The following is a 27,961-nucleotide window of genomic DNA, read 5'->3' on the forward strand; positions in this document are numbered from 1 at the left end:
AGTGATTACCCACCTTAAAGCCGTATTAAGGTCACATCTCCTCAAAGAGGCATTCCCCAGTTAAGCCCTCTTTTCCCTGGCTCCCTCTCCCTTCTGTGTCATCTCTTAGAACAGTGCTTTGCACAAAGTAAGAGCTTAAATACCATCATTATTATTATCTCTACGCTTGGATCTGTTATCTTTGGGCTTTAGAAATCTGCCCCACCCTCAACCCCGCAGCAGTTACGCACATATCTATAAATTACACACTATAAATTATTTATTTGGATTAATGGCCATCTCCCCCTCTAGACTGTGAGCTCATTGTGGGCAGGAATGTGTCTGTTTCTTGTTATGTAACAGCACTTAGCACTTAGGCAGCAGCATGGGGTAGTAGATAGAGCAAGAGCCTGAAATTCAGAAGGTCGTAGGTTCTAAACCTGGTACTACCACTTGCCAGCTGTGTGACCTCAGGAAAGTCACTTCACTTCTCTGTGCCTCAGTTACCTCATCTGTAAAATGGGATTGAGACTGCGAGCCCCATGTGGGACAGGGACTGTGTCCGACCCGATTTGCTTGCATCCATCCCACCACTTAGTACAGTGCCTGGCACATAGTAAGCGTTTAACAAATACCACAATAATAATAATAATAGTACAATGCTTTGCACACAGAAGGTGCTCAAAAAATACGATTGAATGAGTACTCTCCCAAGTGCTTAGTACAGTTCTATGCACATAGTAAGCACTCAATAAATATCAGTGATTGAGACTGCTGCACAGACCCACGCAACCATTTTTCACCTCTCTGTCTGGAGAGTTTCCTAACAAGGTGGTCAGGCTGGTCATAGCTACTCAAAAGCCCATCGAAACTTTCACCAGCCACAACATTTCTGATGACCCTGCCCAAGGTTAGCAACGACAATCCACACCCCAACGGCTCCTGCTGTTCTCACCAAAGCCAGGTTAGCCTGCTCTGGCACCAACCGTCAAAACTCTTCGAGAGATGTTTCAATGCACATTCCCAAGAGAACCTAACGAGATATAGAAAGGAAAAGCCGAACTCAACTCCATTTCTTTTAGCCCCTGTGACTCACACTAATATGGATGGAGGAGGAAGATTGAAGACTGATCTAACTGCTTTCAGCCACTCAGAAAGCAAGATTTCTAAATTCACCTCTGGCTGCACTTGCTACTTTCTGCTTCATTAACTTGCCCTCTACATAAATCCAGAACCTTCCCTGTAACTGTAATCCCTCAAATGTTCAGAGCAACCCGTTGTTGGGTAGGAACCGTCTCTATAAGTTGCCTACTTGTACTTCCCAAGCACTGAGTACAGTGCTCTGCACATAGTAAGTGCTCAATAAATACGACTGAATGAATGAATGAAAATCATCCCAGGACCTCTCTGTGCTGAAGCACAGAAAACTAACCTTAAATTACCTAATCTGGATCGTCCGTAACCTTTCCACTCTTCCCAGTCTGCTCTCTAGCTGTAGAGTTCTCATCCTGCCGGTATATCCCCCCATCCTTAGGGGTGGGAAAAGCCCTTCTGACGTTTCTGACCTTAACAGTTTCTCAAGAGCATTGCTGCTTACCTTGGAGCAGCTCTCCAGGACCTTTTCCTGGAACTCCAAGAACCCTTTCTGGACCACGGCTTGGTTGAGGGGGAAGGAGAGAAAGTGGGTGAAGGGCTGCTTTCTGCGGAAACTCTCCATCAGCACGTCGATCCGAGTTCGGGCTGAAATGACGCCAGCACGTTGTTGTCCTGTTATTACTGTGGGCAACAAGCAATGGGTTAAACTAGCAGCAAACAGGTTTCATTAACAACCTGAAACAGGGCTCATTCTGAAAATAGAAGCCTGGTGGCACCTTACTAAGGGGATCTCACAGCACTTATATATATATATATATATATACCTGCAATTCATTTATTTACATTAATGTCTGTCTCTCCCCCTCTAGACTGTATGCTTATTGTAGGGTAGGGAATCTGTCTGTTTATTGTTGTTTTGTATTCTCCCAAGCATTTAGTACATTTAGTACTATTAGTACATTTACATTTAAAATTAGTATTTAATTTACATTTAATTTACATTTAAAATGTAAATTTAGTACATTTACATTTAGTAAGCGCTTAGTACAGTGCTCTGCACACAGTAAGCGCTCAATAAATACGATGGATTGATAGTACAGTGCTCTGCACACAGTAAGTGCTCAATAAATATGATTGAATGAACGAATCTCAAGGGTGGAAACGAATTCATGGATTCTCTCCAAAATTACTCCCACACTTCCTAACTTGGAGAAGCAGCTTGGCTTAGTGGAAATCAATCAATCAATCAATCGTATTTATTGAGCGCTTACTGTGTGCAGAGCACTGGACTAAGGGCTTGGGAAGTGCAAGTCGGCAACACATAGAGACAGTCCCTACCTGACAGCGGGCTCGCAGTCTAGAAGGGGGGGACAGAGAACAAAACCAAACATACTAACAAAATAAAATAAATAGAATAGATATGTACAAGTAAGATAAATAGAGTAATAAATATGTACAAGCATATATACATATATACAGGTGGACAGAGCACAGGCATGGGAGTCAGAAGTCGAGGGTTCTAATCCCGGCTGTGCCACTTGTCAGCTGTGTGACCTTGGGCAAGTCACTTAATTTCTCTGTGCCTCAGTTACCTCATCTGTTAAATGGGGATGAAGCCCGTAAGCCCCATGTGGGACAACCAGCACTTAAAACAGTGCTTGGCACATAGTAAGTGCCTAACAAACACCAACATTATTATTATTGTTAACTTGGGAATTGGGGCAGCAACAGTGAAGTGGGATAACTGCACACTCATTCATTCCGGGTAGAGTGAATGTGAAAGCATCATCTCAAGAATAAACACTGTGATGGGTCCACTGAAATGTTCTGAGAGGCATTAAATCTACAGGCTTACCTCTAGACTGCTTGTCCTCTAGACTATCAGCTCATTGTGGGCAGGGAGTGTATCTACCAACTCTGTTATATTGTACTCTACCGAATGCTAAGTACAATGCTCCGCACACAATGAGCACTCAATAAATCAATCAAATACTAAGCACTTACTATGTGCAGAACACAGTACTAAGCCCTTGGGAGAATAAATACCACTGATTGAATGATTGATTCATGCTCAGGTAGAGAAGTCCCTGGCCAAGGGTTTATGGGAGAAGGAGAGACGTATTTATGCAGTGTCATAAAAGAACACTTAATAATTAAAAAGGTAAAGGCTCAAGGAAAAAAAAAGGCAGGAACAGAGCGGAAAAATGTATCTCTCTCAATTTATCTGGGTTTTTTTTCAATCTTTCATTTCTCTCTCTTCCTCATGTCTCCCATGACAACAGTGAAGAATATTCTCTTAAACTATTAAAGATAAACTGGCATATGTCACATCTGGGATTTTTAAACTGAGACTGGACCAAACTCTAATGAAAAGAGAAACCCTGATCTGGCTATGCCAAACTGGATGACTGGCCAGGTCTTTTTCAACTCGAGTTTGAATGAACCCAAATCTAGGAAAGGCAAGAGGAGGCTGAGTAAATGACAGAGGGCAACACGCAAATGAAATTGCAGTTTTTATGTCATCTCACTTCAGTTTGCTTTAACTAATTAATATGCTCTCTCTATTGCAGCCTGTTTCCTTGCAAAATGGCTTATTTTCCTACTCCTTGATTTCATTCTCTCCCTCTTTCTTTTAACAATCAGTCACAACTGGCTTTTCACTTGATCGCATTCATGTTTTCCTGACACGGAACCAGGACGGGCCACTGTACAAGCTACGAATCAATCAATCAATCAATCGTATTTATTGAGTGCTTACTGTGTGCAGAGCACTGTACTAAGCGCTTGGGAAGTACAAGTTGGCAACATATAGAGAAGGTCTCTACCCAACAGTGGGCTCACAGTCTAGAAGGGGGAGACAGACAACAAAACAAAACATATTAACAAAATAAAATAAATAGGATATGTACAAGTAAAATAAATAGAGTAATAAATATGTACAAACATATATATATATATATATATATATACAGGTGCTGTGGGGAAGGGAAGGAGGTAAAGTGGGGGTTATGGAGAGGGGGAGGAGGAGGGGAGAACGCCAATGTCTTAAAAGTGGCATTTTAGTAGTTATGGTTTTAAAAAGGCAAAAGAAAACAACAAAATAACTTCAACAGTCATCAAAATTGTCATGTGCTGGCTGTGGTGTCTGACCAGAGGAAAAAATATCAAGTTGCCTGCAACTTAACTATCAAAGTTTTGCTCTTACACTGTACCAGATGGGACAGCTCCCATAAAAACTCTACAACTAAAACGTCTGGCTCCAAGGACTTTCTCTAGCTTCACTGTGGGGATTTTTCCCTTTATTTCTAAAGCGCCCTTCACTCAGAGCTGTTTGGAAACAATACAGTCCTTTTCCTCATGATCTCCGTGATCCTCAGGGACCGACTTGCAAGCTTACCTTGCTAGGTGAACTGGCTCACCTTGTTGAAATTGTTATTATGACATTTTCCCATCTGCTCCCTAGCCTAGAGAAACTGGAAAAATGCCCGTGGAAAGAACTACACTCCATTTGCAAGCAATGGGAGTCACTGGTTCCTTCTAGTTCAACAGCTCACACCCACATCATGCTATTATCTAGGCCCATAACAAGAATCTCTACAAAAGTGCTGGGATCACTGGGGCTTGGTGAAAATGTAGCATGGGAAAAATGTACAGTCCTCTAGATGGAAAGCTTGTCCTCTAGACTGAACAAGGCCCTGCTGAGAGCTCACCTCCTCCAGGAGGCCTTCCCAGACTTCCCAGACTGAGCCCCATCCTTCCTCTCCCCCTCGTCCCCCTCTCCATCCCCCCATCTTACCTCCTTCCCTTCCCCACAGCACCTGTATATATGTGTTCTCTCTGATCTCCCATCCTCGTGTATCTCTCCACTTCAATCCATACTTCATGCTGCTGCCCGGATTATCTTTGTCCAGAAACGCTCTGGGCATATTACTCCCCTCCTCAAAAATCTCCAGTGGCTACCAATCAATCTGCGCATCAGGCAGAAACTCCTCACCCTGGGCTTCCAGGCTGTCCATCCCCTCGCCCCCTCCTACCTCACCTCCCTTCTCTCCTTCTACTGCCCAGCCCGCACCCTCCGCTCCTCCATCGCTAATCTCCTCACTGTACCTCGTTCTCACCTGTCCCGCCGTCGACCCCCGGCCCACGTCATCGCCCGGGCCTGGAATGCTCTCCCTCTGCCCCTCCTCCAAGCTAGCTCTCTTCCTCCCTTCAAGGCCCTGCTGAGAGCTCACCTCCTCCAGGAGGCCTTCCCAGATTGAGCCCCTTCCTTCCTCTCCCCCTCGTCCCCCTCTCCATCCCCCCATCTTACCTCCTTCCCTTCCCCACAGCACCTGTATATATGGATATATGGTTGTACATATTTATTACTCTATTTATTTATTTATTTATTTTACTTGTACATTTCTATCCTATTTATTTTATTTTGTTGGTATGTTTGGTTCTGTTCTCTGTCTCCCCCCTTTTAGACTGTGAGCCCACTGTTGGGTAGGGACTGTCTCTATGTGTTGCCAACTTGTACTTCCCAAGAGCTTAGTACAGTGCTCTGCACATAGTAAGCGCTCAATAAATACGATTGATTGATTGATTGATGTATATATGGTTGCACATATTTATTACTCTATTTATTTATTTATTTATTTTACTTGTACATTTCTATCCTATTTATTTTATTTTGTTGGTATGTTTGGTTTTGTTCTCTGTCTCCCCCTTTTAGACTGTGAGCCCACTGTTGGGTAGGGACTGTCTATATGTGTTGCCAATTTGTACTTCCCAAGCGCTTAGTACAGTGCTCTGCACATAGTAAGCGCTCAATAAATACGATTGATTGATTGATTGATTGACTGAACGCTCACTGTGGCCAGGGAACGTGTTTACCATCTCTGTTGTACTGTACTCTCCCGAGTGCTTAGCACAGTGCTCTGCATGCAGGAAGCATTCAATAAATACCATTGATTGACTGATGTATAGCACACAAACACGGTAAACTGCAGACCCTGAACTAGACCCTGAGAAGCAGCGTGGCTCAGTGGAAAGAGCACGGGCTTTGGAGTCAGAGGTCAGGGGTTCAAATCCCGGCTCTGCCTATTGTCAGCTGTGTGACTTTGGGCAAGTCACTTAACTTCCCTGTGCCTCAGTTATCTCATCTGTAAAATGGGGATTAAGACTGTGAGTCCCACGGGGGACAACCTGAGCACCTAAACAGTGCTTTGCACATAGTAAGCGCTTAATAAATGCCATTATTATTAGTAGTAATAGTCATTTTTTTATTATTGCGATGGTAATTTCTTGGAGATAATGAAACAGAATATTTTAAGAGCACAGCCTCTGTATCCTTCAGTTGGGTATATGTTGCTTTCACTTATATACCTCCAGCAGAGGATTCTCTATTAATGCACAGAGACAACTGACATTAAGGCTAACAGAAAGTCCCTATCCAACATCAAAGGAAATTAAACAAGACACTAAACCTCACCAATTTCTCCCTCCACTCCAGGCTTGGGAATGCTGATGGAAGTTCGGGTTTCCATTTCCAGTCTCTTCTTGGTTTCTCCTTTCTTCCCAATGATATACCTGCCAAAATATGAAATTCTCAATAGCGCCTGGCTCGAAGGTCCTTTGAAAGATCTTAAATTCAAAACTTGAAGGAATTTAAAAGACAAACTAACCACTCTGACCAGATTTTTATTTAGAAATTCAATAAACTCTCTCACTCACCCAGGATCCCAAAGAATTGGACAGGTGAGGAATGTAAAAAAAAGTCAAGGAGCCACGGTTTGAGAGAGGAAAGAACATATTTTCCAGTGAGACGTGGAGACAGGAAGCTAGAAGGGTATCCGCAAGGGGATTATTTATTAAAACCACTCAAAAAGTAGTAAATGGTATTGCCTGCGGGTCCAGTGGCATGAAAAATAGCAAATTTTAGAGGAAAGAGCACAGGCCTAGGAGTCAGGGAACCCGGAGTCTAAGCCCAGATCCAACATTTAGCTGCTCTGTGACTTTGGGCACACCACTTAACTTCTCTGTGCCTCAATTCCCTCATCTGCAAAATGGAGATGTAATACCTGTTCTTCCTCCTAGTTAGGCTGTAATCCCCATGTGGGACCTCATTATCTTGTATCTACCCCAGCGTTCAGTGCAGTGTTTGGCATGTGGTAAGCACTTAATAATAATAATTGCGGAATTTATTATTATGGCCATACCTGTTCACATAAGGTTAGCTGCAGTCTGCAAGTGAGGAGCAGGAAGACCAAAGACGAGAGCAAGACAGAGGAGGGAGGCACATCATTCATAATTTAAAATGTGACACCAACGCAACCACAGGATAAAGTAAGAGATGGCAGAGAGACAGAGATGAGAGAAGAAAGGAAGATGGAGCGAGAGAGCAAATAATGCCCAAGTTACTAACACCAGAGGCCAGTGAGAACAAACTGAGGAGAAAACTACAAAAGGTAGATTGGTATCTGCTACTGCTCCTACTGACCAAAAGAAAATTATCCTACTGTTCAGAAAAACCTCAGGGGCCTGATCTTGTCTAGCTCTATAGATTTTAATTAACACTTTGAATTGTACTTATGAGATGGACTGTAAGTTCATTGTGACCAGGGAACCTGTCTATCAAATCTGTTATATGGTGTTCTCTCAAGCACTTAGTACAGTGCCCCAGACAGAGTAAGCGTTCAAAAAATAGGGCTGATTCATCCAACATAAAGCCCCAGTGTAATGGACTGCACACTTCTGTGACAATGTCATACACAAGAAGGCTTCATAAAGGGGCCTAAGAATAATAATAATAATTGTACTTGTTAAGCGCTTACTATGTGCCGAGCACTGTTCTAAGCACTGGGGTAGATACAAGTTAATCAGAGTCCCTGTCCCCCATAGGGCTCACACTCTTAATCCCCATTTTACAGATAAGGTAACTGAGGCTCAGAGAAGTTAAGTGACTTGCCAAAGGTCACCCAGCAGACACGTGGCAGAGCCGGGATTAGAACCCAAGTCCTTCTGACTCCCAGGCGGCCCATGCTGACCCCCTGGCCCGTGCCCTATCCACTGAGCCATGCTGCTTCTCCTAGGAGGAAGCCATTTATATAAAGATCATCATCATCATCAATTGTATTTATTGAGCGCTTACTATGTGCAGAGCACTGTACTAAGTGCTTGGGAAGTACAAATTGGCAACATATAGAGACAGTCCCTACCCAACATTGGGCTCACAGTCTAAAAGGGGGAGACAGAGAACAAAACCAAACATACTAACAAAATAAAATAAATAGAATAGATATGTACAAGTTAATAAATAAATAAATAAATAAATAAATAAATAAATAAATAGAGTAATAAATATGTTCAAACATATATACATATATATAGGTGCTGTGGGGAAGGGAAGGAGGTAAGATGGGGGCGATGGAGAGGGGGACGAGGGGGAGAGGAAGGAAGGGGCTCAATCTGGGAAGGCCTCCTGGAGGAGGTGAGCTCTCAGCAGGGCCTTGAAGGGAGGACAAGAGCAAGCTTGGCGGATGGGCAGAGGGAGGGAATTCCAGGCCCGGGGGATGACGTGGGCCGGGGGTCGACGGCGGGACAGGCAAGAACGAGGTACGGTGAGGAGATTAGCGGCGAAGGAGCGGAGGGTGCGGGCTGGGCTGGAGAAGGAGAGAAGGGAGGTGAGGTAGGAGGGGGCAAGGTGATGGACAGCCTTGAAGCCCAGGGTGAGGAGTTTCTGCCTGATGCGCAGATTGATTGGTAGCCACTGGAGATTTTTGAGGAGGGGAGTGATATGCCCAGAGCGTTTCTGGACGAAGATAATCCGGGCAGCAGCATGAAGTATGGATTGAAGAGGAGAGAGACACGAGGATGGGAGATCAGAGAGAAGGCTGATGCAGTAGTCCAGACGGGATAGGATGAGAGCTTGAATGAGCAGGGTAGCAGTTGGGATGGAGAGGAAAGGGCGGATCTTGGCAATGTTACGGAGCTGAGACCAGCAGGTTTTGGTGACAGCTTGGATGTGAGGGGTGAATGAGAGAGCGGAGATCCCGAGAAAGAACCCCGAGAAAGAACTCTGGCCAACTGGGGATTTGGGATACGTTAATATTTCCGAGGGCTTCGGGATCCTTGGGCGACACTCTGACAAGCCGTTGGCATTGGTCCACTCAATGGGAGAGCTGGAAGGAACAGAGCTAAGTAACATTTCCACTCTCTGCTGGAAATCCGGCAATAGCAATTCCCCAGAAATCGGTCCGTGAACTCACTTGAAGAGAGCGCTGGGGACCTCGACGGCACACCGGAAACCTCGGTCTGTTTGTTCCACCACATAATGGTCACAAGGCTCATCTATACACTCCACGGCACCTGCGAGGAGAAAACCAAATCTCCTCTCAGAGACAGAGCCTCTCTCTGACCCACCGTCTCCTCGCTCATCAAACTCCTCTCAGTTAAAAGAAAGCACCACCTGTCTCCTCCTGATTCAGCGAACGGCTTTTAATTTTTACCTTCCGATCTGCTCTAGAAGCAGAAAAAGGGTTACTTCCTAATCATCCAGGCTTGGAGCCCACAGAAAGCAGAAGGTTCTACTCACTAAGAATTCTTTTTGTCCTGATACGGAAAGGCAAAATTTAGCCCAGTGAAATGGGGACTTGGTTGGTAAACCTCACTGTTTCTATAAAGCCATCCCAATATTGGACTGGTGGCTCAGAAAGGGGAGCCCCAGCTTTAGTTCCTTCAAGGAGTGATGGATAAATTGAAATTCTCCAACAGGAGCACTTAACCCACTCAATTAATTCTTGACTTTTCAGTCAAAGCAAGAGTTGAGCTGGGGTACTGTGAGGCTTCAGGTGGGGTGAATAAAGGGTACAAATGCAAGTGTAAGGATAATGCAGAAGGGAGCAGGAATAAGGAAATTGAGGGAATCAATCAGTGGTATTTTTATGGTGCACTCATTTTGTGAAGAGTACCGTAATAAGAACTCAGAAGAGTACAATACTGTTGGTAGGCACCATCTCTGGTCTCAAGGAGTTTACAGTCTAGCAGGTGATGCAGGCGTGGGGAAGAAGGGAACTTGGATAGCCCAAAAGCAATTCACTTGACTTGAATAGAACAACAACAATAATAATAATAAACAATTACAGTATTTATTAAGCGCTTACTATGCGCCAAGCACTGTTCTAAGCGCTGGGGTAGGTACAAAGTAATCAGGTTGTCCCACGTGGGGCTCACAGTCTTAATCCCCATTTTACGGACGAGGGAACTGAGGCACGGAGAAGCTAAGTGGCTTGCCCAAGGTCACACGGCAGACAAGTGGCAGAGCCGGAATTAGAAATTACATCCTCTGACTCCCAAGCCTGTGCTCTATTATTTCCACAGTAATTGCGGTATTTGTTAAATGCTTATGTGTCATGCATTGTGCTAAGTATTGGAGCAGTGTGGTCTAGTGGAAAGACAATAATAATAATGATAATTATGGAACTGATTAAGTGTTTACTATGTTCCAAGCACTGTTCTAAGCACTGGAGTAGATATAACAATCCGTTTGGACACAGTCCCTGTTCCACATGGGGCTCACACTCCTAATCCCCATTTTACAGATGAGGTAACAGGCCCAGAGAAGTGAAGTGACTTGCCCAAGGTCACATGACAGACAAGTGGCGGAGCTGGGACTAGAACCCAGGTCCTCCTGACTCCCAGGCATGTGCTCTATCCATTAATCCACGCTGCTGCAGGGCTGGACAGCAGAGGACCTGGGGTTTAATCCTGGCTCTGCCACTTGTCTGCTGTGTGACCTTGGAAAAGTCACCTCACTTCTCTGTGGCTCAGTTACTTCATGGGGATTAAGACTGTGAACCTTATGTGGGACAGGGACTTTGATCAATCTGATTAACTTGTATCTATCTTGTATCTAAGCGCTATTAAGTGCTTAGTACAGTGCTCTGCACACAGTAAGCGCTCAATAAATACGATTGATGATGACGATGATCTATCCCAGCGCTTAGTACAATGCCTAGCACATAGTAAACACTTAAATACTAATAATCAGTCAATCAATCAATCGTATTTATTGAGCGCTTACTGTGTGCAGAGCACTGTACTAAGCGCTTGGGAAGTACAAGCTGGCGACATATAGAGACAGTCCCTACCCAACAGTGGGCTCACAGTCTAAAAGGGGGGGGGAGACAGAGAACAAAACCAAACATACTAACAAAATAAAATAAATAGAATAGATATGTACAAGTAAAATAAATAAACAGAGTAATAAATATGTACAAACATGGCTGCTGTGTGCTTGGCTAAATCAGGTAACATCCCTGGCCTCAGTTTCCTCATCTGTTAAATGGGGACTAAATACTGTCCTCCCTCCCTCTTAGACTGTGGACCCTAGGTGGGCCTAGGGTCACACTCAATACTGATCGACTTAAGTGCTCATAGGCTCACTGTTATCCACTCTTCATCCACACTGACTACAAGCACAAAATTCACTATATGGAACAGGGCAACCCTATCTATCAGACATTTTGCACACGAGGGGCCTGTAAATGTCAAAATCCATCAATCCCAGCGTGAAGGCTTCCCCATTAGCAGTTTGTCTGCAACTGCATCACACTGACTGTGCGATGTAAGCATTCCCAACAGCTACCGGCTGACAGCGGGAGCGGACAGGGCCAGGGTTCAATAGAAAATCACCTATAAGTGCCCTAGATGGATGCTAAGTGGTTTCATCCAAACTTGTGGATTTATGACCTGGCAAATAGTCCTTTTGGAACACTGCCAATCTGATTATCTTATATCTACTTCAGGGTCTATAACGCAGGGCATGGCACATAGTAAATGCTTAAGAAGACACACCATTATTACTTCCCATACCATCCAGAGAGGCCAACTTTACATTTTGAGTGGGGGAACAAGGGGGAGCGAAGAGGAGACAGGCTTCAAAGAGCTAACGGGCCAGAAAGTCATCACGTTGCATCTTTTCAGTCCTAACTGGAAGCTTTCAGGTCTTGTCATCGATCCGGGATGAGTGAGTGCAGGAGTTAAGGTCAAAAAGCTAGCGAACGTACGCTTATGACTCAATCCTAGCATCCCAGCAGTGGCATGGTCTGGATCAGACACTTCTTAATTCTCTAATTACATTTGATTTTCCAAGGAACTATCAGATTGAGAAGTAACATGGGCTAGTGCAAAGATCTTGAACCGTGTTCCTATTATGTGACCCTGAGCAGGTCACTTAACTTCTATATGCCTCAGTTTCCTCATCTCCAGGAGGCCTTCCCAGACTGAGCCCCTTCCTTCCTCTCCCCCTCGTCCCCCTCTCCATCCCCCCACATCTTACCTCCTTCCCTTCCCCACAGCACCTGTATATATGTATATATGTTTGTACATATTTATTACTCCATTTATTTTACTTGTACATATCTATTCTATTTATTTTATTTTGTTAGTATGTTTGGTTTTGTTCTCTGTCTCCCCCTTTTAGACTGTGAGCCCACTGTTGGGTAGGGACTGTCTCTATATGTTGCCAACTTGTACTTCCCAAGCGCTTAGTACAGTGCTCTGCACACAGTAAGCGCTCAATAAATACGATTGATTGACTGATTGATTGATTGATCTGCAAAATGGAGATTCAATGCCTGTTCTCCCTCCTACATAGACTGTGAGCAACAAGTGGCACCTGATTATCTTCTATCTACCCCAGTGCTTAGTACAGTGCTTGGTACATAGTAAGCACTTCATAAATACCACAATTCTTATTACTATTATTACCTGATTTTTGATGGATAATAGAAGCTGAGCTATACTTTTCTAAAAAAAAAAAAACGACCAGGAAACTACTGCCTACAACACAGCGTTCCTTTACAAGAATAAAATTGGAAGGGTAATCTAGACTGTGTCCAACCCAATTTGCTTGTATCCATCCCAGAGATTAGTACAGTGCCTGGCAAATAGTAAGTGCTTAACAAATACCATAATTAGTCTAATCACTAGTGCATAGCACTGGGTTGCTTTACTCAGTTTCAATTACTCCCTTACTATGGATTTCCTTTATATCCAGATCTCCCTTCCCATAATTAGCATTTTCAGGTTCCACCAGCTAGAACTGGAAAACTTTCTGCCACTCCTCCCATGAAAGGCACTACTGTATTTAAATTAAAAGTTTAGTAATAAAGCTCTTTGCAAATAACCACAGCAGGACAGAGTTTGAGATTAAACAGTAAACACAAATATTTACCTAATCTTCCATTTCCAAGGCTGAGCCCCCTTTTTCCTCTCCTCCTTCCCATTCCCCCTCCACCTCCTTCCCCTCTCCACAGCAGCAGCAAACATATATGTTTGTACAGATTTATTACTGTATTTTACTTGTACATATTTACTATTCTATTTTGTTAATGATGTGCACATAGCTTTAATTCTATTTGTTCTGACGACTTGACACCTGTCCACGGGTTTTGTTTTGTTCTCTGTCTCCCCCTTCTAGACTGTGAGCCCGTTGCTGGGTAGGGACTGTCTATATTCTGCCAACTTGTATTTCCCAAACGCTTAGTACAGTGCTCTGCACACAGTAAACGCTCAATAAATACGATTGAATGAATGAATGATTTAGCATCAATTTAGCATGTACTTAATCTAACATTTCCTGGCAAGCACTGCATGGTCATTTTCAGAGTGTTAAACCTTCTGGCCTAATTGTTGACAGCTTAAAATTGGCCTCTTTTGCCCCCCAACACCTGCCACACCCACCTCAATTTCAACAGAAATATAATTTTTAACCAGAATTTGAAACCCAAGAAAAGTCATGACACTTGCACACAGAGGATCCTACCATTAGCCCTTAGAGTACATAAGGGTTGCTGTGTGCTGCGTGCTGAATTCTGAACACGATTACATTTATATTGGAGAAGCACCATGGCTTAATGGAAATAGCACGGGCTTGAGAGTCAGATGACGTGGGCCTTGGGCAAGTCACTTAACGTCTCCGTGCCTCAGTTATCTCATCTGTAAAATGGGGATTAAGCCTGTGAGGCCAACAAGGGACAACTTGATTACCCTGTATCTAACCCAATGCTTAAAACAGTGCTTGGCACATAGTAAGCACTTAACAAGTACCATCATCATCATCACCATAAGTACGATTAGACTAGACTGTAAGCTTGTTATGGGCAGGGAATATGTCTGTTTATTGTTGCATTGTACTCTCCCAAATGCTTAGTACAATGCTCTACACACAGTAAGCGCTCAGTAAATACGACTGAATGAATGAAAGTAAGCACTCAATAAATACAATTGAATGAATGAATGAAAGTACGACTGTGGTGCCCATCAACTCCAAACCATAGTGCTCCCACAAAAATATGTTCTCATACAGCATTACCTGCATAGAAATCTTCATCCTCCTCTTCCTGGTGATTGGTCTGCTCTAGGATGAGGTTTTTCCTGTAAATTCGTCCTTCAATTGTTATAAGCTGTGGGCGTAAGACTTCCATGGTACTGTTTGCCCAAAGACTCTGCTGGCAAAATCCTAAAAATATATATATGTATATTTTCAGAAAATTCATATATCCAGGCTCTGGTCTCTGCTCCTCTGGCCACTGAATAGGTCGGCCGAAGCTATTATCAATTTAAACACCTCAACTGCCTGCTGATACAAAGGGGACGCTGATAATAATGAATAAACACCAGCATTACTCTGGCAAGTTACTCTCATTCTCCCTTTCCTCCTTTTCCCAGATTCCTCGGATTTGTAGCCTGCTCTGAATGTACATACTCAAATGTGACCTAATTTCCAGCGTAGCTGAGAAATGCCAAGTTTTACTACCTACTTACTCCCTCCACGCCTATTAAACCAGAAGTGACCAGTTCTCACTACTTAGTTAATAATAAAGAGGTGAAAAAATATCAGTTCCAAGAGTCCAGCTTGGGCTGGAGCCTGTCTGCAGGACCCAACCTCATTGATTGGACAACCAAAGCAGCACAGATTCTCCTTTTTTAGCAGATGCTTGGGGTATGTATAGCTTTTTGCAAACTGAGCATAGTAAGCGCTCAATAAATACCATTGATAGATTCAGATAGCTCAGAACTGCTAAATATTTCCAAAATTTTCCATCACCCAACCATAAAAAAGCCCCAGCCTCTGGAAGAATTTGACGCAAAGTGTCAGATCTAGCAGGTCAAAATGTTATCGACAACAATTCTCTTCGGCTTCTCAAACACTCCCTACCCACACCTGGGCTGCCCTCCACAGCGCTCACTCCCTGACGATTTTCGAATCGGTTTCACAAGCTTCCAGGTCCATCGCCTTCAGGGGCCACCATATAATAATATCACTAAAATCTGCCCTTTCCTCTCCCTCTGAACTTCTACCACATTAATACAATGACTCATCCTATCCTGCCTGGATAACTGCGTCAGACTCCTTGCTGACCTCCCAGCCTCCTGTCTCACTTTTCTACAGAAACGTTCAGGACATAACACCCTGGTCCTCAAAAAACTCCAGTAGTTGCCCATCCACCTCTGCATCAAACAAAAACTCCTCACAATTGGCTTTAAAGCACTCCACCATCTTGCCCCCTCCTACCTCACTACTCTCCTACTAGCGCTTAGAAAAGTGCTCCGCACATAGTAAGCGCTTAATCAATCGATCAATCGTATTTATTGAGCATTTACTGTGTGCAGAGCACTGTACTAAGCGCTTGGGAAGTACAAGTTGGCAACATATGGAGACAGTCCCTACCCAACAGTGGTCTCACAGTCTAAAAGGGGGAACAAATGCCATCATTATTATTATTACAACCCAATCCGAGCACTTCGCTCCGCTAATGCTAACCTTCTCCCTGGGCCTCCATCTCGTCTATCTCGCCGCCGACCCCTCGCCCACGTCCTGCCTCTGGCCTGGAACACCTTCCCTCCTCAAATCTGACACTGACTCTCCCTTGCTTCAAAGCTTTATTGAAGGCACGTCTCCTCCAAGAGGCCTTCCCAGTCTAAGAGCCCCCTTTCCTCTTCTTCCACCGGCTTCTGCATTGCCCTGACTTGCTCCCTTTGTTCTTCCCCCCTCCCAGCCCCATGGCACTTCTGTATATATCTGTAATTTATTTATTTCTATTGACGTCTGTTTCTAACGCCTGTAACCCATTGTGGGCTGGGAATGTGTTTATCGTTGTACTGTACTCTCCCAAGCGCTTAGTACAGTGTTCTGCACACAGTAAGCACTCAATAAATACGACTGAATGAATGAATGTGGTTAAGAAAGAGGCTGGGAGCTGCAACAGCCAGGACAGGGCACAGTCTATGAGACAAAGGAGGGGAGGGAGAAAAGAAAGCAAGGGAAGAAGAGGACAGGGTAGAACTGGGAGTAGCGGGACCAGAGGCCATGACTGACTCCCAACGCCAATCGGCCTTTCTTTCCCCTTCCTCTCTAGGTCAAGGCGCAGCCTGTCAAATCCCAAAAGTTGGATCCCTCTCCCCACATCCTCAGACACAGATTAACACAAGTCTCATTTCCCTCCAGTTAAGAGAAATTCTATCCTAGTCTTCGCCCAGCAGCTTGTGCCCGAAGCCAAGAATTCACCAGGAATTTCATGGAAGCCAGGCAATAAGAAATGACTCTAGGAAGGCGGATTAGGTGGGTCAGCAAGAAGAGGGTAAGGAAAGGACCTCTCTGTCAATGCTCGACCAAAGCCCGAGGTCATCAGAACCCAAGCTAGGCAGCATCACCAATTTTACTAAGCACCTACTGGGTAATAGGTGCTTTTAGAATACACAGCAAGACAGGTCTAATCTTGACAAGCTGACACCGAACTGGTGACGAGGGAGAACTGCTCCCAGATGGGATGCGGGGAGCCCAATCTCACACCCCACTGGCCTCAGAATAGGCTCTACTAAAGACTAAGGGCAAAGCGGCGGGGTAGGGGTAGGGGGGCAATGGAGTCATCCTGGTCAGGAAAAAAAAAAAAAAAAGAGGATGACAGACCAGACATGGGCACCCTATTCATTCATTCAGTCGTAATAATAATTATCCCCATTTTACAGATGAGGCAACTGAGGCACAGAGAAGTTCAGTGACTTGTCCCGTGGGACAACTTGATCACCTTGTATCCCCTCCCAGCGCTCAGAACAGTGCTCTGTACATAGTAAGCGCTTAAAAATGCCATCATTATTATTATTAAAATGGGGGTGAAGACTGTGAGCCCCCCATGGGCCGACCTGATCACCTTGTAACCTCCCCAGCGCTTAGAACAGTGCTTTGCACGTAGTAAGCGCTTAATAAATGCCATCATTATTATTATTCTCTGGGCCTCAGTTACCTCATCTGTAAAATGGGGATTAAGACTGTGAGCACCACGTGGGACAACCTGATCCCGTTCCCGAGAGGCCCTCCGGCCCGCCATCGCACCGCGTGGCCCCCGCTGCTCCCGGAAGGCTCCTCTCCTCCGAGCGCCGCCATAGACGCCCCCCAACTTAAGCAACCTTCCTTCTAGTGCCCCCCAACCCCCCTTCCCGGTCCAGTCCTGACTGACTCCCCCCACCACCACCCCGGGAAAAAGGCCCTTGTTATCACCAAGTTCCATCTTACCTCCTTCCCTCCCCCACAGCACCTGCATATATGTATATATGTTTGTACATATTTATTACTCTACTTTTATTTATTTTATTGGTACATATCTATTCTATTTATTTTATTTTGTTAGTACGTTTGGTTTTGTTCTCTGTCTCCCCCTTTTAGACCGTGAGCCCACTGTTGGGTAGGGACTGTCTCTAGATGTTGCCAATTTGTACTTCCCAAGTGCTTAGTACAGGGCTCTGCACATAGTAAGCGCTCAATAAATATGATTGATGATGATGATGATGATTAACGACAACCTCATTCGCACCTGCTCGGCACTCCTGTCCCGCCATCGACCCCCGGCCCACGTCATCATCAATCGTATTTCATCAATCGTATTTATTGAGCGCTTACTATGTGCAGAGCACTGTCCTCCCCCGGGCCTGGAATGCCCTCCCTCTGCCCACCCGCCAAGCTAGCTCTCTTCCTCCCTTCAAGGCCCTGCTGAGAGCTCACCTCCTCCAGGAGGCCTTCCCAGACTGAGCCCCCTCCTTCCTCTCTCCCTCCTCCCCCTCTCCATCCCATCTTACCTCCTTCCCTTCCCCACTGCACCTGCATATATGTACATATGTTTGTACATATTACTCTATTTATTTTACTTGTACCTATCTATTCTATTTTATTTTGTTAGTATGTTTGGTTTTGTTCTCTGTATCCCCCTTCTAGACTGTGAGCCCACTGTTGGGTAGGGACTGTCTCTGTATGTTGCCAGCTTGTACTTCCCAAGCGCTTAGTACAGTGCTCTGCACACAGTGAGCGCTCAATAAATACGATTGATTGATTGATCACCTTGTATCCCCCCCAGCGCTTAGAACAGTGCTCTGCACATAGTAAGCACTTAAAAAATACCATTATTATTATTATTATTATTATTAAAATGGGGATGAAGACTGTGAGCCCCCCGTGGGACAACCTGATCACCCTGTAACCTCCCCAGTGCTTAGGACAGTGCTTTGCACATAGTAAAAGCTTAATAAATGCCTTCATTATTATTATTATTATAATTGTTATTCTCTGGGCCTGTTACCTCATCTGTAAAATGGGGATAAAGACTGTGAGCCCCACATAGGACTTGATTACCTGTATCTCCACAACACTTAGAACAGTGCTCTGCACATAGTAAGTGCTTAAAAAATGCCATCATTATTATTACCATTATTAAAATGGGGATGAAGACTGTGAGCCCCCCATGCGACAACCTGATCACCTTGTGACCTCCCCAGCGCTTGGAACAGTGCTTTGCACATAGTAAGCGCGTAATAAATGCCATCATCATTATTATTATTCTCTGGGCCTCGGTTCCCTCATCTGTAAAATGGGGATTAAGACTGTGAGCCCCACGTGGGACAACTTGATCACCTTGTATCCCCCCAGCGCTTAGAACAGTGCTCTGCACATAGTAAGCGCTTAAAAAATGCCATTATTATTATTATTAAAATGGGGAAGAAGACTGTGAGCACTTCGTAACCTCCCCAGCGCCTAGAACAGTTCTTTGCACATAGTAAACGCTTAATAAATGCCATCATTATTGTTATTATCATTATTAATTTCTGGGCCTCAGTGACCTCATCTGTAAAACGGGGATGAAGACTGTGAGCTCCCCGTGGGCCAACCTGATCACCTTGTAACCTCCCCAGCGCTTACAACAGTGCTTTGCACATAGTAAGCACTTAATAAATGCCATCATCATTATTATTATTATTCTCTGGGCCTCAGTGACCTCATCTGTAAAATGGGAAGACTGTGAGCCTCCCGTGGAACAACCTGATCACCTCGTAACCTCCCCAGCGCTTACAACGGTGCTTTGCAGATAGTAAGCGCTTAATAAATGCCATCATCATCATTATTATTATTCTCTGGGCCTCAGTGACCTCACCTGTAAAACGGGAAGACTGTGAGCCCCCCGTGGAACAACCTGATCACCTCGTAACCTCCCCAGCGCTTAGAACAGTGCTTTGCACATAGTAAGCGCTTAATAAATGCCATCATCATTATTATTATTCTCTGGGCCTCAGTGACCTCATCTGTAAAACGGGGATGAAGACTGTGAGCCCCCCGTGGGCCAACCTGATCACCGTGTAACCTCCCCAGCGCTTAGAACAGTGCTTTGCACATAGTAAGCGCTTAATAAATGCCATCGTCATTATTATTATTCTCTGGGCCTCAGTGACCTCATCTGTAAAATGGGGATGAAGACTGTGAGCCCCCCGTGGGCCAACCTGATCACCTCGTAACCTCCCCAGCGCTTAGAACAGTGCTTTGCACATAGTAAGCGCTTCATAAATGCCATCATTATTATTATTCTCTGTGCCTCAGTTCCCTCATCTGTAAAATGGGGATGAAGACTGTGAACCCCCCGTGGGACAACCTGATCACCTTGCAACCTCCCCAGCGCTTAGAACAGTGCTTTGCACATAGTAAGCGCTTAATAAATGCCATCATCATTATTATTATTATTCTCAGGGCCTCAGTGACCTCATCTGTAAAATGGGGATGAAGACTGTGAGCCCCCCGTGGGACAACCTGATCACCTCGTAACCTCCCCAGCGCTTAGAACAGTGCTTTGCACATAGTAAGCTCTTAATAAATGCCATCAAAAAAAGCGCTTAACAAATAGCCACCAAAAAGAAAAAAAAAAGCAGAGGAAGGCCGGCGCCCGAACCGCCTGAGGAAAAAACGGGATTACCCAGCAGCCCCCGCGCGTGCGCGCGCTCCCCCGGCTCTCCCGCCCCGCGCGCGCGCGCGCGCGGGTCCTCGGGGCGTGCGCATGCGCAGTCCGGCGCCGGGGAGGAGGCGCCCTAGCGAGCCCCGCCGCGGCCAGGGGACGTGCGCCGCCGTCGAGGTGAGGGACCCGGTCACGGGAGGCGAATGGCGGGGGCCGCGGGAAGGGCTCCCTTACTCGGGCCTCAGAGGCGGAGGGCCGAAGGGCCCGGCCGGAACGGGGTGGCCCCAGCAGCGGCCGGACACCGAGAGGGAGAGACGGGGCTGGGTCTCCTCAGGCCGCGCCGGCCCTCGGCGCGCATGCGCGGCGGCACTACGGCGCCTGACGGAGGCACGAGGGGTTCTCAGACCGTGCCGGCCCTCGGCGCGCATGCGCGGCGGCGAGGGGGCGGGACACACACACACACACACAGAGGGTTCTCAGGCGCCTGCGCGCGCGAGAGAGACACTCGGTCTCCTCAGGCCGTGCAGACCTTCGGCGCGCATGCGCGGCCGCGCTACGGCGCCTACGCGCGCGGGAGACACATACACACACACACACACACACGGAGTTCTCTTCAGGCGCCTGCGCGCGAGCGAGAGAGGCGTACGGGGGTCTCGGGCCGGCCCTCAGCGCGCATGCGCAGCGGCGCTACGGCGTATGCGCGTGCGGAAGACACACACACACACACACGGTTCTCCTCAGGCGCCTGCGCGCGCGCGAGAGACGTACGGGGGTCTCAGGCCGGGCCGGCCCTCAGCGCGCGTGCGCAGTGGCGCATGCGCGTGCGGGAGGCGCACACACACACACGCGCGCGCACGCGTTCTCCTCAGGCGCCTGCGCGCGCGCGAGAAAAGTGCGGGGGGGTCTCAGGCCGCGCCGACCGCGCATGCGCGCGCGAAAGACACACACACACACACACACGCGCGCGCGCGCGCGCGCGTGCGTCTCCTCAGGCCGCTACGGCGCTTGCGCGCGCGAAAGAGAGAAACGGGGGTCTCTAGCCGCGCCGGCCCTCGGCGCGCATGCGCGGCGGCGCTATGGCGCCTGCGCGCGCGGGAGAGAACGAGAGAGAGGGGCACACACACACACAAACACAAACACACACACATACGGGGTTTTCCTCAGGCGCCTGCGCGCGCGAAAGAGAGACGCGCATGGGGGGTCTCTTCTACCCGCGCCGCCGCTTCGGCGCATGCGCGAGAGGCTTGGCCTGTCAATTTCCTGATCCCCGAGCTGAGCGTTTCGGCGTAAAAATAATAATGATGGTATTTGTTCAGCGCTTACTATGTGCAAAGCACTGTTCTAAGCGCTGGGGAGGTTACAGGGTGATCAGGTTGTCCCACGGGGGGCTCACGGTTTTAATCCCCATTTGACAGATGAGGGAACTGAGGCCCAGAGAAGTGAAGTGACTTGCCCAGAGTCACACAGCTGTTGGTGATGATGATGGTATTTGTTAAGCGCTTACTATGTGCAAAGCACTGTTCTAAGCGCTGGGGAGGTTACAGGGTGATCAGGTTATCCCACGGGGGGCTCACAGTCTTCATCCCCATTTTGCACATGAGGTAACTGAGGCCCAGAGAAGTGAAGTGACTTGCCCAGAGTCACACAGCTGCTGTTGATGATGGTATTTGTTAAGCGCTTACTATGTGCAAAGCACTGTTCTAAGCGCCGGGGAGGTTACAGGGTGATCAGGTTGACCCACGGGGGGCTCACAGTTTTCATCCCCATTTTACAGATGAGGGAACTGAGGCCCAGAGAAGTGAAGTGACTTTGCCCAGAGTCACACAGCTGGCAGTTGGCAGAGGAGGGATTTCATTTATTCATTCAATCGTATTGAGCGCTTCCTGTGTGCAGAGCACTGTCCTAAGCGCTTGGGAAGTACAAGTCGGCAACATCTAGAGACGGTCCCTACCCAACAGCGGGCTCACAGTCTAGAAGGGGGAGACAGACAACAAAACATATTAACAAAATAAAATAAATAAATATGTACAAGTAAAACAGAGTAATAAATACATACAAACATATATACATATTTGTATTTGAACCCATGACCTCTGACTCCAAAGCCCATGCTCTTTCCACTGAGCCACGCTGCTTCTCAGCAGGGCATAGCCCTGCCCTCTTTATAATAATAGTAATAGTAATAATGGCATTTGTTAAGCGCTTACTATGTGCAAAGCACTGTTAGTACAGTGCTCTGCACACAGTAAGTGCTCAATAAATACGATTGAATGAATGAATGAAAAGAAGAGGAAGGCCAGCGCCTTCCTGGGGATACAGGGGATACAAGGTGATCAGATCACCTGTCTGCATGTTTTGTTTATGTTTGCTTTTGTCCTCTGTCTCCCCCTTTCTAGATTGTGAGCCCGTTGTTGGGTAGGGACCGTCTCTATATGTTGCCGACTTGTACTTCCCAAGCGCTTAGTACAGTGCTCAACACAGTAAGCGCTCAATAAGACTGTGAGCCCGTTGTTGGGTAGGGACCATCTCTATATGTTGCCGACTTGTACTTCCCAAACACTTAGTACAGTGCTCTCCACACAGTGAGGGCTCAATAAGACTGTGAGCCCATTGTTGGGTAGGGACCATCTCTATGTGTTGCTGACTTGTACTTCCCAAGCGCTTAGTACAGAGCTGTGCACACAGTAAGCGCTCAGTAAGACTGTGAGCCCTCCTTCTAGACTGTGAGCCCGTTGTTGGGTAGGGACCATCTCTATATGTTGCCAACTTGTACTTTCCAAGTGCTTAGTACAGTGCTCTGCACACAGTAAACCCTCAATAAATACGATTAAATGAATACCATTGAATGAATGAATGAAAAGTTGTCCCATGTGGGGCTCACAGTCCTAATCCCCATTTTACAAATGTAACTGAGGCTCAGAGAAGTGAAGTGACTTGCCCAAGGTCACACAACAGACATGTGGTGGTGTTGGGATGAGAACCCACGACCTCTGACCCCCAAGCCTGGGTTCTTTACACTGAGCCACGCTGCTTCTCTCTTCAGTTCATTCATGCAGTCGTATTTATTGAGCGCTTACTGTGTGCAGAGCACTGGACTAAGCGCTTGGGAAGGACAAGTCGGCAACAGATAGAGACGGTCCCGACCCAACAACGGGCTCACAGTCTAGAAGGGGGAGATAGACAGCAAAACAAAACATGGAGACAGGTGTCAAAATCGTCGGAATAAATGGAATTATAGCAATATGCACGTCATTAACAAAATAAATAGAATAGTAAATATGTACAAGTAAAATAAATAGAGTAAAATATGTATAAATATATACAAGTGCTGTGGGGAGGGAAAGAAGGTAGGGCGGTGGGGTGGGGAGGAGGGGAAAAGAGGGGCTCAGTCTGGGAAGGCCTCAACTCAATTCAGTCGTATTGATTGAGCGCTGACTGTGTGCAGAGCACTGGACTAAGCTTGGAAAGTACAGTTCGGCAATAGAGACAATTCATTCAATCGTATTGATTGAGCACCTACTGTGTGCAGAGCACTGTACTAAGCGCTTGGGAGGTACAAGGCAACATACAGGGATGTTCCCTAACCAACAACAGGCTCACAGTCTAGAAGGGAAAGACAGACAACAAAACAATGACCCTGGACAAGTCACTTAGTAATAATAATGATGGTATTTGTGAAGCACTTACTATGTGCCAAGCACTGTTCTAAGCACTGGGGTAGATACAAGTTTGTGAGGTTGTCCTCCATGGGGCTCAGAGTCTTAATCCCCATTTTACAGTTGAGGTAACGGAGGCACAGAGAAGTTGTGACTTGCCCAAAGTCACACAGCTGATAAGTGGCAGAGTTGGGATTAGAACCCATGACCACTGGCTCCCAAGCCCATGACCTTTCCATTAAGCCCTGCTGTGCCTCAGTTCCCTTATCCGCAAAATGGGATCAAGACTGTGAGCTCCATCTGGGACCGGGACGGTGTCCAACCTAATTATCCTATATCTACCCCCTTGCCTAGAATAGCGCCTGGCACATAGTAAGTGCTTCACAAATACCATTATCATTGCGGTCTAGTAGATAGAGTACAGGGCTGGGAGTCAGAAGGACCTGGGTTCTAATCCCGATTCTGCCACGTGACTGCTGTATGAACTTGGACAAGTCACTTAACTTCTCTGGGCCTCGGATTTCACCTCACCTGTAAAATGGGGTTTCATCATCATCATCATCATCAATCGTATTTATTGAGCGCTTACTGTGTGCAGAGCACTGTACTAAACGCTCGGAAAGTACAAATTGGCAACATATAGAGACAGTCCCTACCCAACAGCGGGCTCACAGTCTAAAAGATTCAGATTGTGAACCCCGTGTGAGTCAGGTACCGTGTCCAACCTGATAAGCATGTATCTACTCCAGCGCTTACAGCAGTGCTTGACACATAGTAAGCGCTTAACAAACACCATTATTATTTAAATTAAGCCCCAAATGGACCCTGGGGAATCCTAGATAGACTAGGGCCCGGAAATCAGAAAGTCTAGGTTCTAATTACACCTACAAGTGGCCTTTGTCAGATCACTTCTTTGTACTGCAGTTTCCTGAAACTGGCCATCCCAGCTGGTACTAATACTGTGCCCCGTCTTTTTTTCTAGCATCTGGCGCTTAGTTTAGTGCCTGGCAGGTAGTAAGTGCTTAATAAATAGTATTATTGTTTACCCAAATTGAGAGAGAATCTTTAGTTACAGACGAAATGGACTTCTTCAGCAACAGTCGCTATTAATGCTTGTAAAACGTGCACCCCATCGCAGTACAATATCTTCTACGCAGCGGCAGAAGCGTACGGAAAATGCATTAGTCAGGGAACTTTGAAGTTCCGTCACAGTGCAGTTTCCCTTCTGTGAATATGGGAAAGTACATCAATCCCTTTCCCATCACACAAGCAAATACAAAGCGTGGAAGTGCCCAGAGGAAAGGTGTCATAAAAATTCAGGGTATCGGGCGGACCCAGCTAACGAATAAGAACCGGAAAATCATTTATGTTTTCAGCCGTGGAAGTCGGTTGATCTTCACCGGCTCCAAATCGCCCAGAAAGCCGTGCCATTAGCAAACAGGTTCTAAGTAGCATCTCAGTTGACGCTTCGGATCTAATACGCGGGCCTATAAAGGAGTACTTTTCGAGAGTCGCCTAATTCAACCTGGCTTCTTTGTGATAAATTCCTCGTCATTTTTCTAAAGCATGCCCCACTCCTCAAAAAGCTTCCAGTGGTTACCAGGTCCTTCGTAGGAGGCAGCCGTTAGCTAGCTATGAGGGAAGCGGCGGAGCCTAATGGATAAAGCACGGTCCCGGGAGGCCGAAGGACCTGGGTTCTAATCCCGGCTCTGCCAGTTGTCTGCTGTGTGACCTTGGGCAACTCGCTTCACTTCTCTGGGCCTCATCTGGCGCTTAGAACAGTGCTTTGCACATAGTAAGCGCTTAACAAATGCCATTATTATTATCTATAAGATGGGGAATAAGACTGTGAGCCCCATGTGGGACAGGGACTGGTTAGCTTGTATCTCACCCCGGTGCTTGACGCATAGTAAGCGCTTAACAAATAGTATTATTATTATGTCACTCAATCACCCTTCTCCCTCCTTCTCAGCACCCTCTTTTCCCAATAAACTCCAGCTCACACTCTTTGCCCCCCTCAAGCCAGCCTACTTACTGTGCCTCTTTGACCCCTTCCCTCTTGTCGTGTTTTCGTCCCTCTTTTTGGTATCAAATACCAGGCACCGTACTGAGCGCTGTGGTAGAAGATACAAGATAACGAGGTGGGACACAGTCCGTGTCCCACATGGGGCTCACAGTCTTAGTCCCCAATTTACAGATGGGATCATGCTCTGCACACAGGAAGCGCTCAATAAATGCGATTGAATGAATGAATAACTGAGTCCCAGAGAATTTAAGTGATCGTCCTAAGGTCACACGGCAGTCAAGTGGGTGGAGACAGGATTAGAAATTAAGCGACTTGGCCGTGGTCACACAGGAGACAAGTGGTGGAGCTGGGATTAGAACCGAGGTCATCCGACTCCCAGGCTTTACCCACTAGGCCACACTGCTTCTCCATTTGTTAAACACTAGGCCATTCTGCTGCATAAAAGTATATATATATATATATGTATATATGTATGTATTCTGCTGTATCAATCAATCAATCAATCGTATTTATTGAGCGCTTACTATGTGCAGAGCACTGGACTAAGCGCTTGGGAAGTACAAATTGGCAACACATAGAGACAGTCCCTGCCCAACAGTGGGCTCACAGTCTAAAAAGTGGGCTCACAGTCTGCTGTACATATGTATATATGTTTGTACATATTTATTACTCTATTTATTTTACTTGTACATATCTAATCTATTTTATTTTGTTAGTATGTTTGGTTTTGTTCTCTGTCTCCCCCTTTTAGACTGTGAGCCCACTGTTGGGTAGGGACCGTCTCTAGGTGTTGCCAACTTGTACTTCCCAAGCGCTTAGTCCAGTGCTCTGCACACAGTAAGCACTCAATAAATACGATTGATGATGATGATGATGTTCCTTGTTCACGCTTTTCCCCATCCGGGAGCTCTCCTCTTCAAATCAGGAGGCCTTCCACGATTAATTGCTTATCTTCTCCCAAATTGCCACTTGAGCCCTTAGTCATTCACAGTTTCCCGCAGCACTTAGGGACCTGTCCTTCCTTATGTTAGCTAATACTTAAGCGCTGACTTAATTATGTATCCCTGTTATTGTGATGTCATTTATCTACCAGCCTGGGGTAGTCACAAAATTATCCAGCTAAATCCCACATTTTAGCCTATCCTTATTCTACAGAGGAGAGAACAGAGGCACAGGAAGGTTAAGTGACTTACCCAGAGTCACACAGCAAGTCAGTGGAATTGCTGGTTGTAGAACACAGGCCTCCCGTCTCCCAATCTCATGCTTGGGCCTGTCTCTTCTGGTAATGTGTAAGATCCTTGAATGCTTAATAGAGTGCTCTGTACTCCGTAGATACTCAATACATATTTTTGATTGATTTCTAGTGGAAGAAGCATTGGCCTGGGCATCAGAGGACCTGGGTTCTCTGGCTATACCAATTGGTTGCTATGTGACCTTGGGCAACTCAACTGTAAAATGGGGATTCGATACCTGTTCTCTCTCCTACTTAGTCTGCGAGCCCCATGTGGGACAGGGACTGTGTCCAACCTGATTAATCTGTAGTAATAATAATAATAATGATGGCATTTATTAAGCGCTTACTATGCACAAAGCACTGTTCTAAGCGCTGGGGAGGTTACAAGGTGATCAGGTTGTCCCACGGGGGGCTCACAGTCTTCATCCCCGTTTTACAGAGGAGGGAACTGAGGCACAGGGAAGTTAAGTGACTTGCCCAGAGTCACACAGCTGTTGATGATGATGATGGTATTTGCTAAGCGCTTATTATGTGCAAAGCACTGTTCGAAGCACTGGGGAGGTTACAGGGTGATCAGGTTGTCCCACGGGGGGGCTCACAGTTTTAATCCCCATTTTACAGATGAGGGAACTGAGGCCCGGAGAAGTGAACTGTATATATGAACCTGTATATATGTTTGTACATATTTATTACTCTATTTATTTATTTATTTATTTTA

At 46.2% G+C, this 27,961-nt stretch overlaps 2 protein-coding genes across 4 annotated transcripts in view; one reads left to right on the forward strand and one right to left on the reverse strand.

Annotated features, from left to right (window-relative positions):
* ASCC1 (activating signal cointegrator 1 complex subunit 1) overlaps window positions 1-26,037 on the reverse strand; it is an 82,618-nt gene extending 56,581 nt beyond the window's left edge. The window contains exons 1-5 of one of the 3 annotated variants that reach the window (XM_038744011.1): window positions 26,019-26,037; window positions 14,432-14,578; window positions 9,324-9,423; window positions 6,548-6,645; window positions 1,577-1,755 (exon numbers count right to left, since the gene is read on the reverse strand). In XM_038744011.1, the coding sequence (XP_038599939.1) occupies window positions 1,577-1,755; window positions 6,548-6,645; window positions 9,324-9,423; window positions 14,432-14,543 (489 nt within the window). In that variant the 5' untranslated portion in view covers window positions 14,544-14,578; window positions 26,019-26,037. Of the gene's footprint in view, window positions 1-1,576; window positions 1,756-6,547; window positions 6,646-9,323; window positions 9,424-14,431; window positions 14,579-20,561; window positions 20,667-26,018 lie in introns of those variants that run through there. The other 2 variants (XM_038744010.1, XM_038744012.1) reach the window with 2 other exon arrangements.
* ANAPC16 (anaphase promoting complex subunit 16) overlaps window positions 20,423-27,961 on the forward strand; it is a 28,478-nt gene continuing 20,939 nt past the window's right edge. Inside the window, exon 1 of the mRNA XM_038744013.1 lies at window positions 20,423-20,504. The gene's annotated coding sequence lies outside the window, so the exon portion shown is untranslated. The remainder of the gene's footprint in view (window positions 20,505-27,961) is intronic.

Source organism: Tachyglossus aculeatus, chromosome 3 (assembly GCF_015852505.1).
Source record: "Tachyglossus aculeatus isolate mTacAcu1 chromosome 3, mTacAcu1.pri, whole genome shotgun sequence".
NCBI lineage: Eukaryota > Metazoa > Chordata > Mammalia > Monotremata > Tachyglossidae > Tachyglossus > Tachyglossus aculeatus.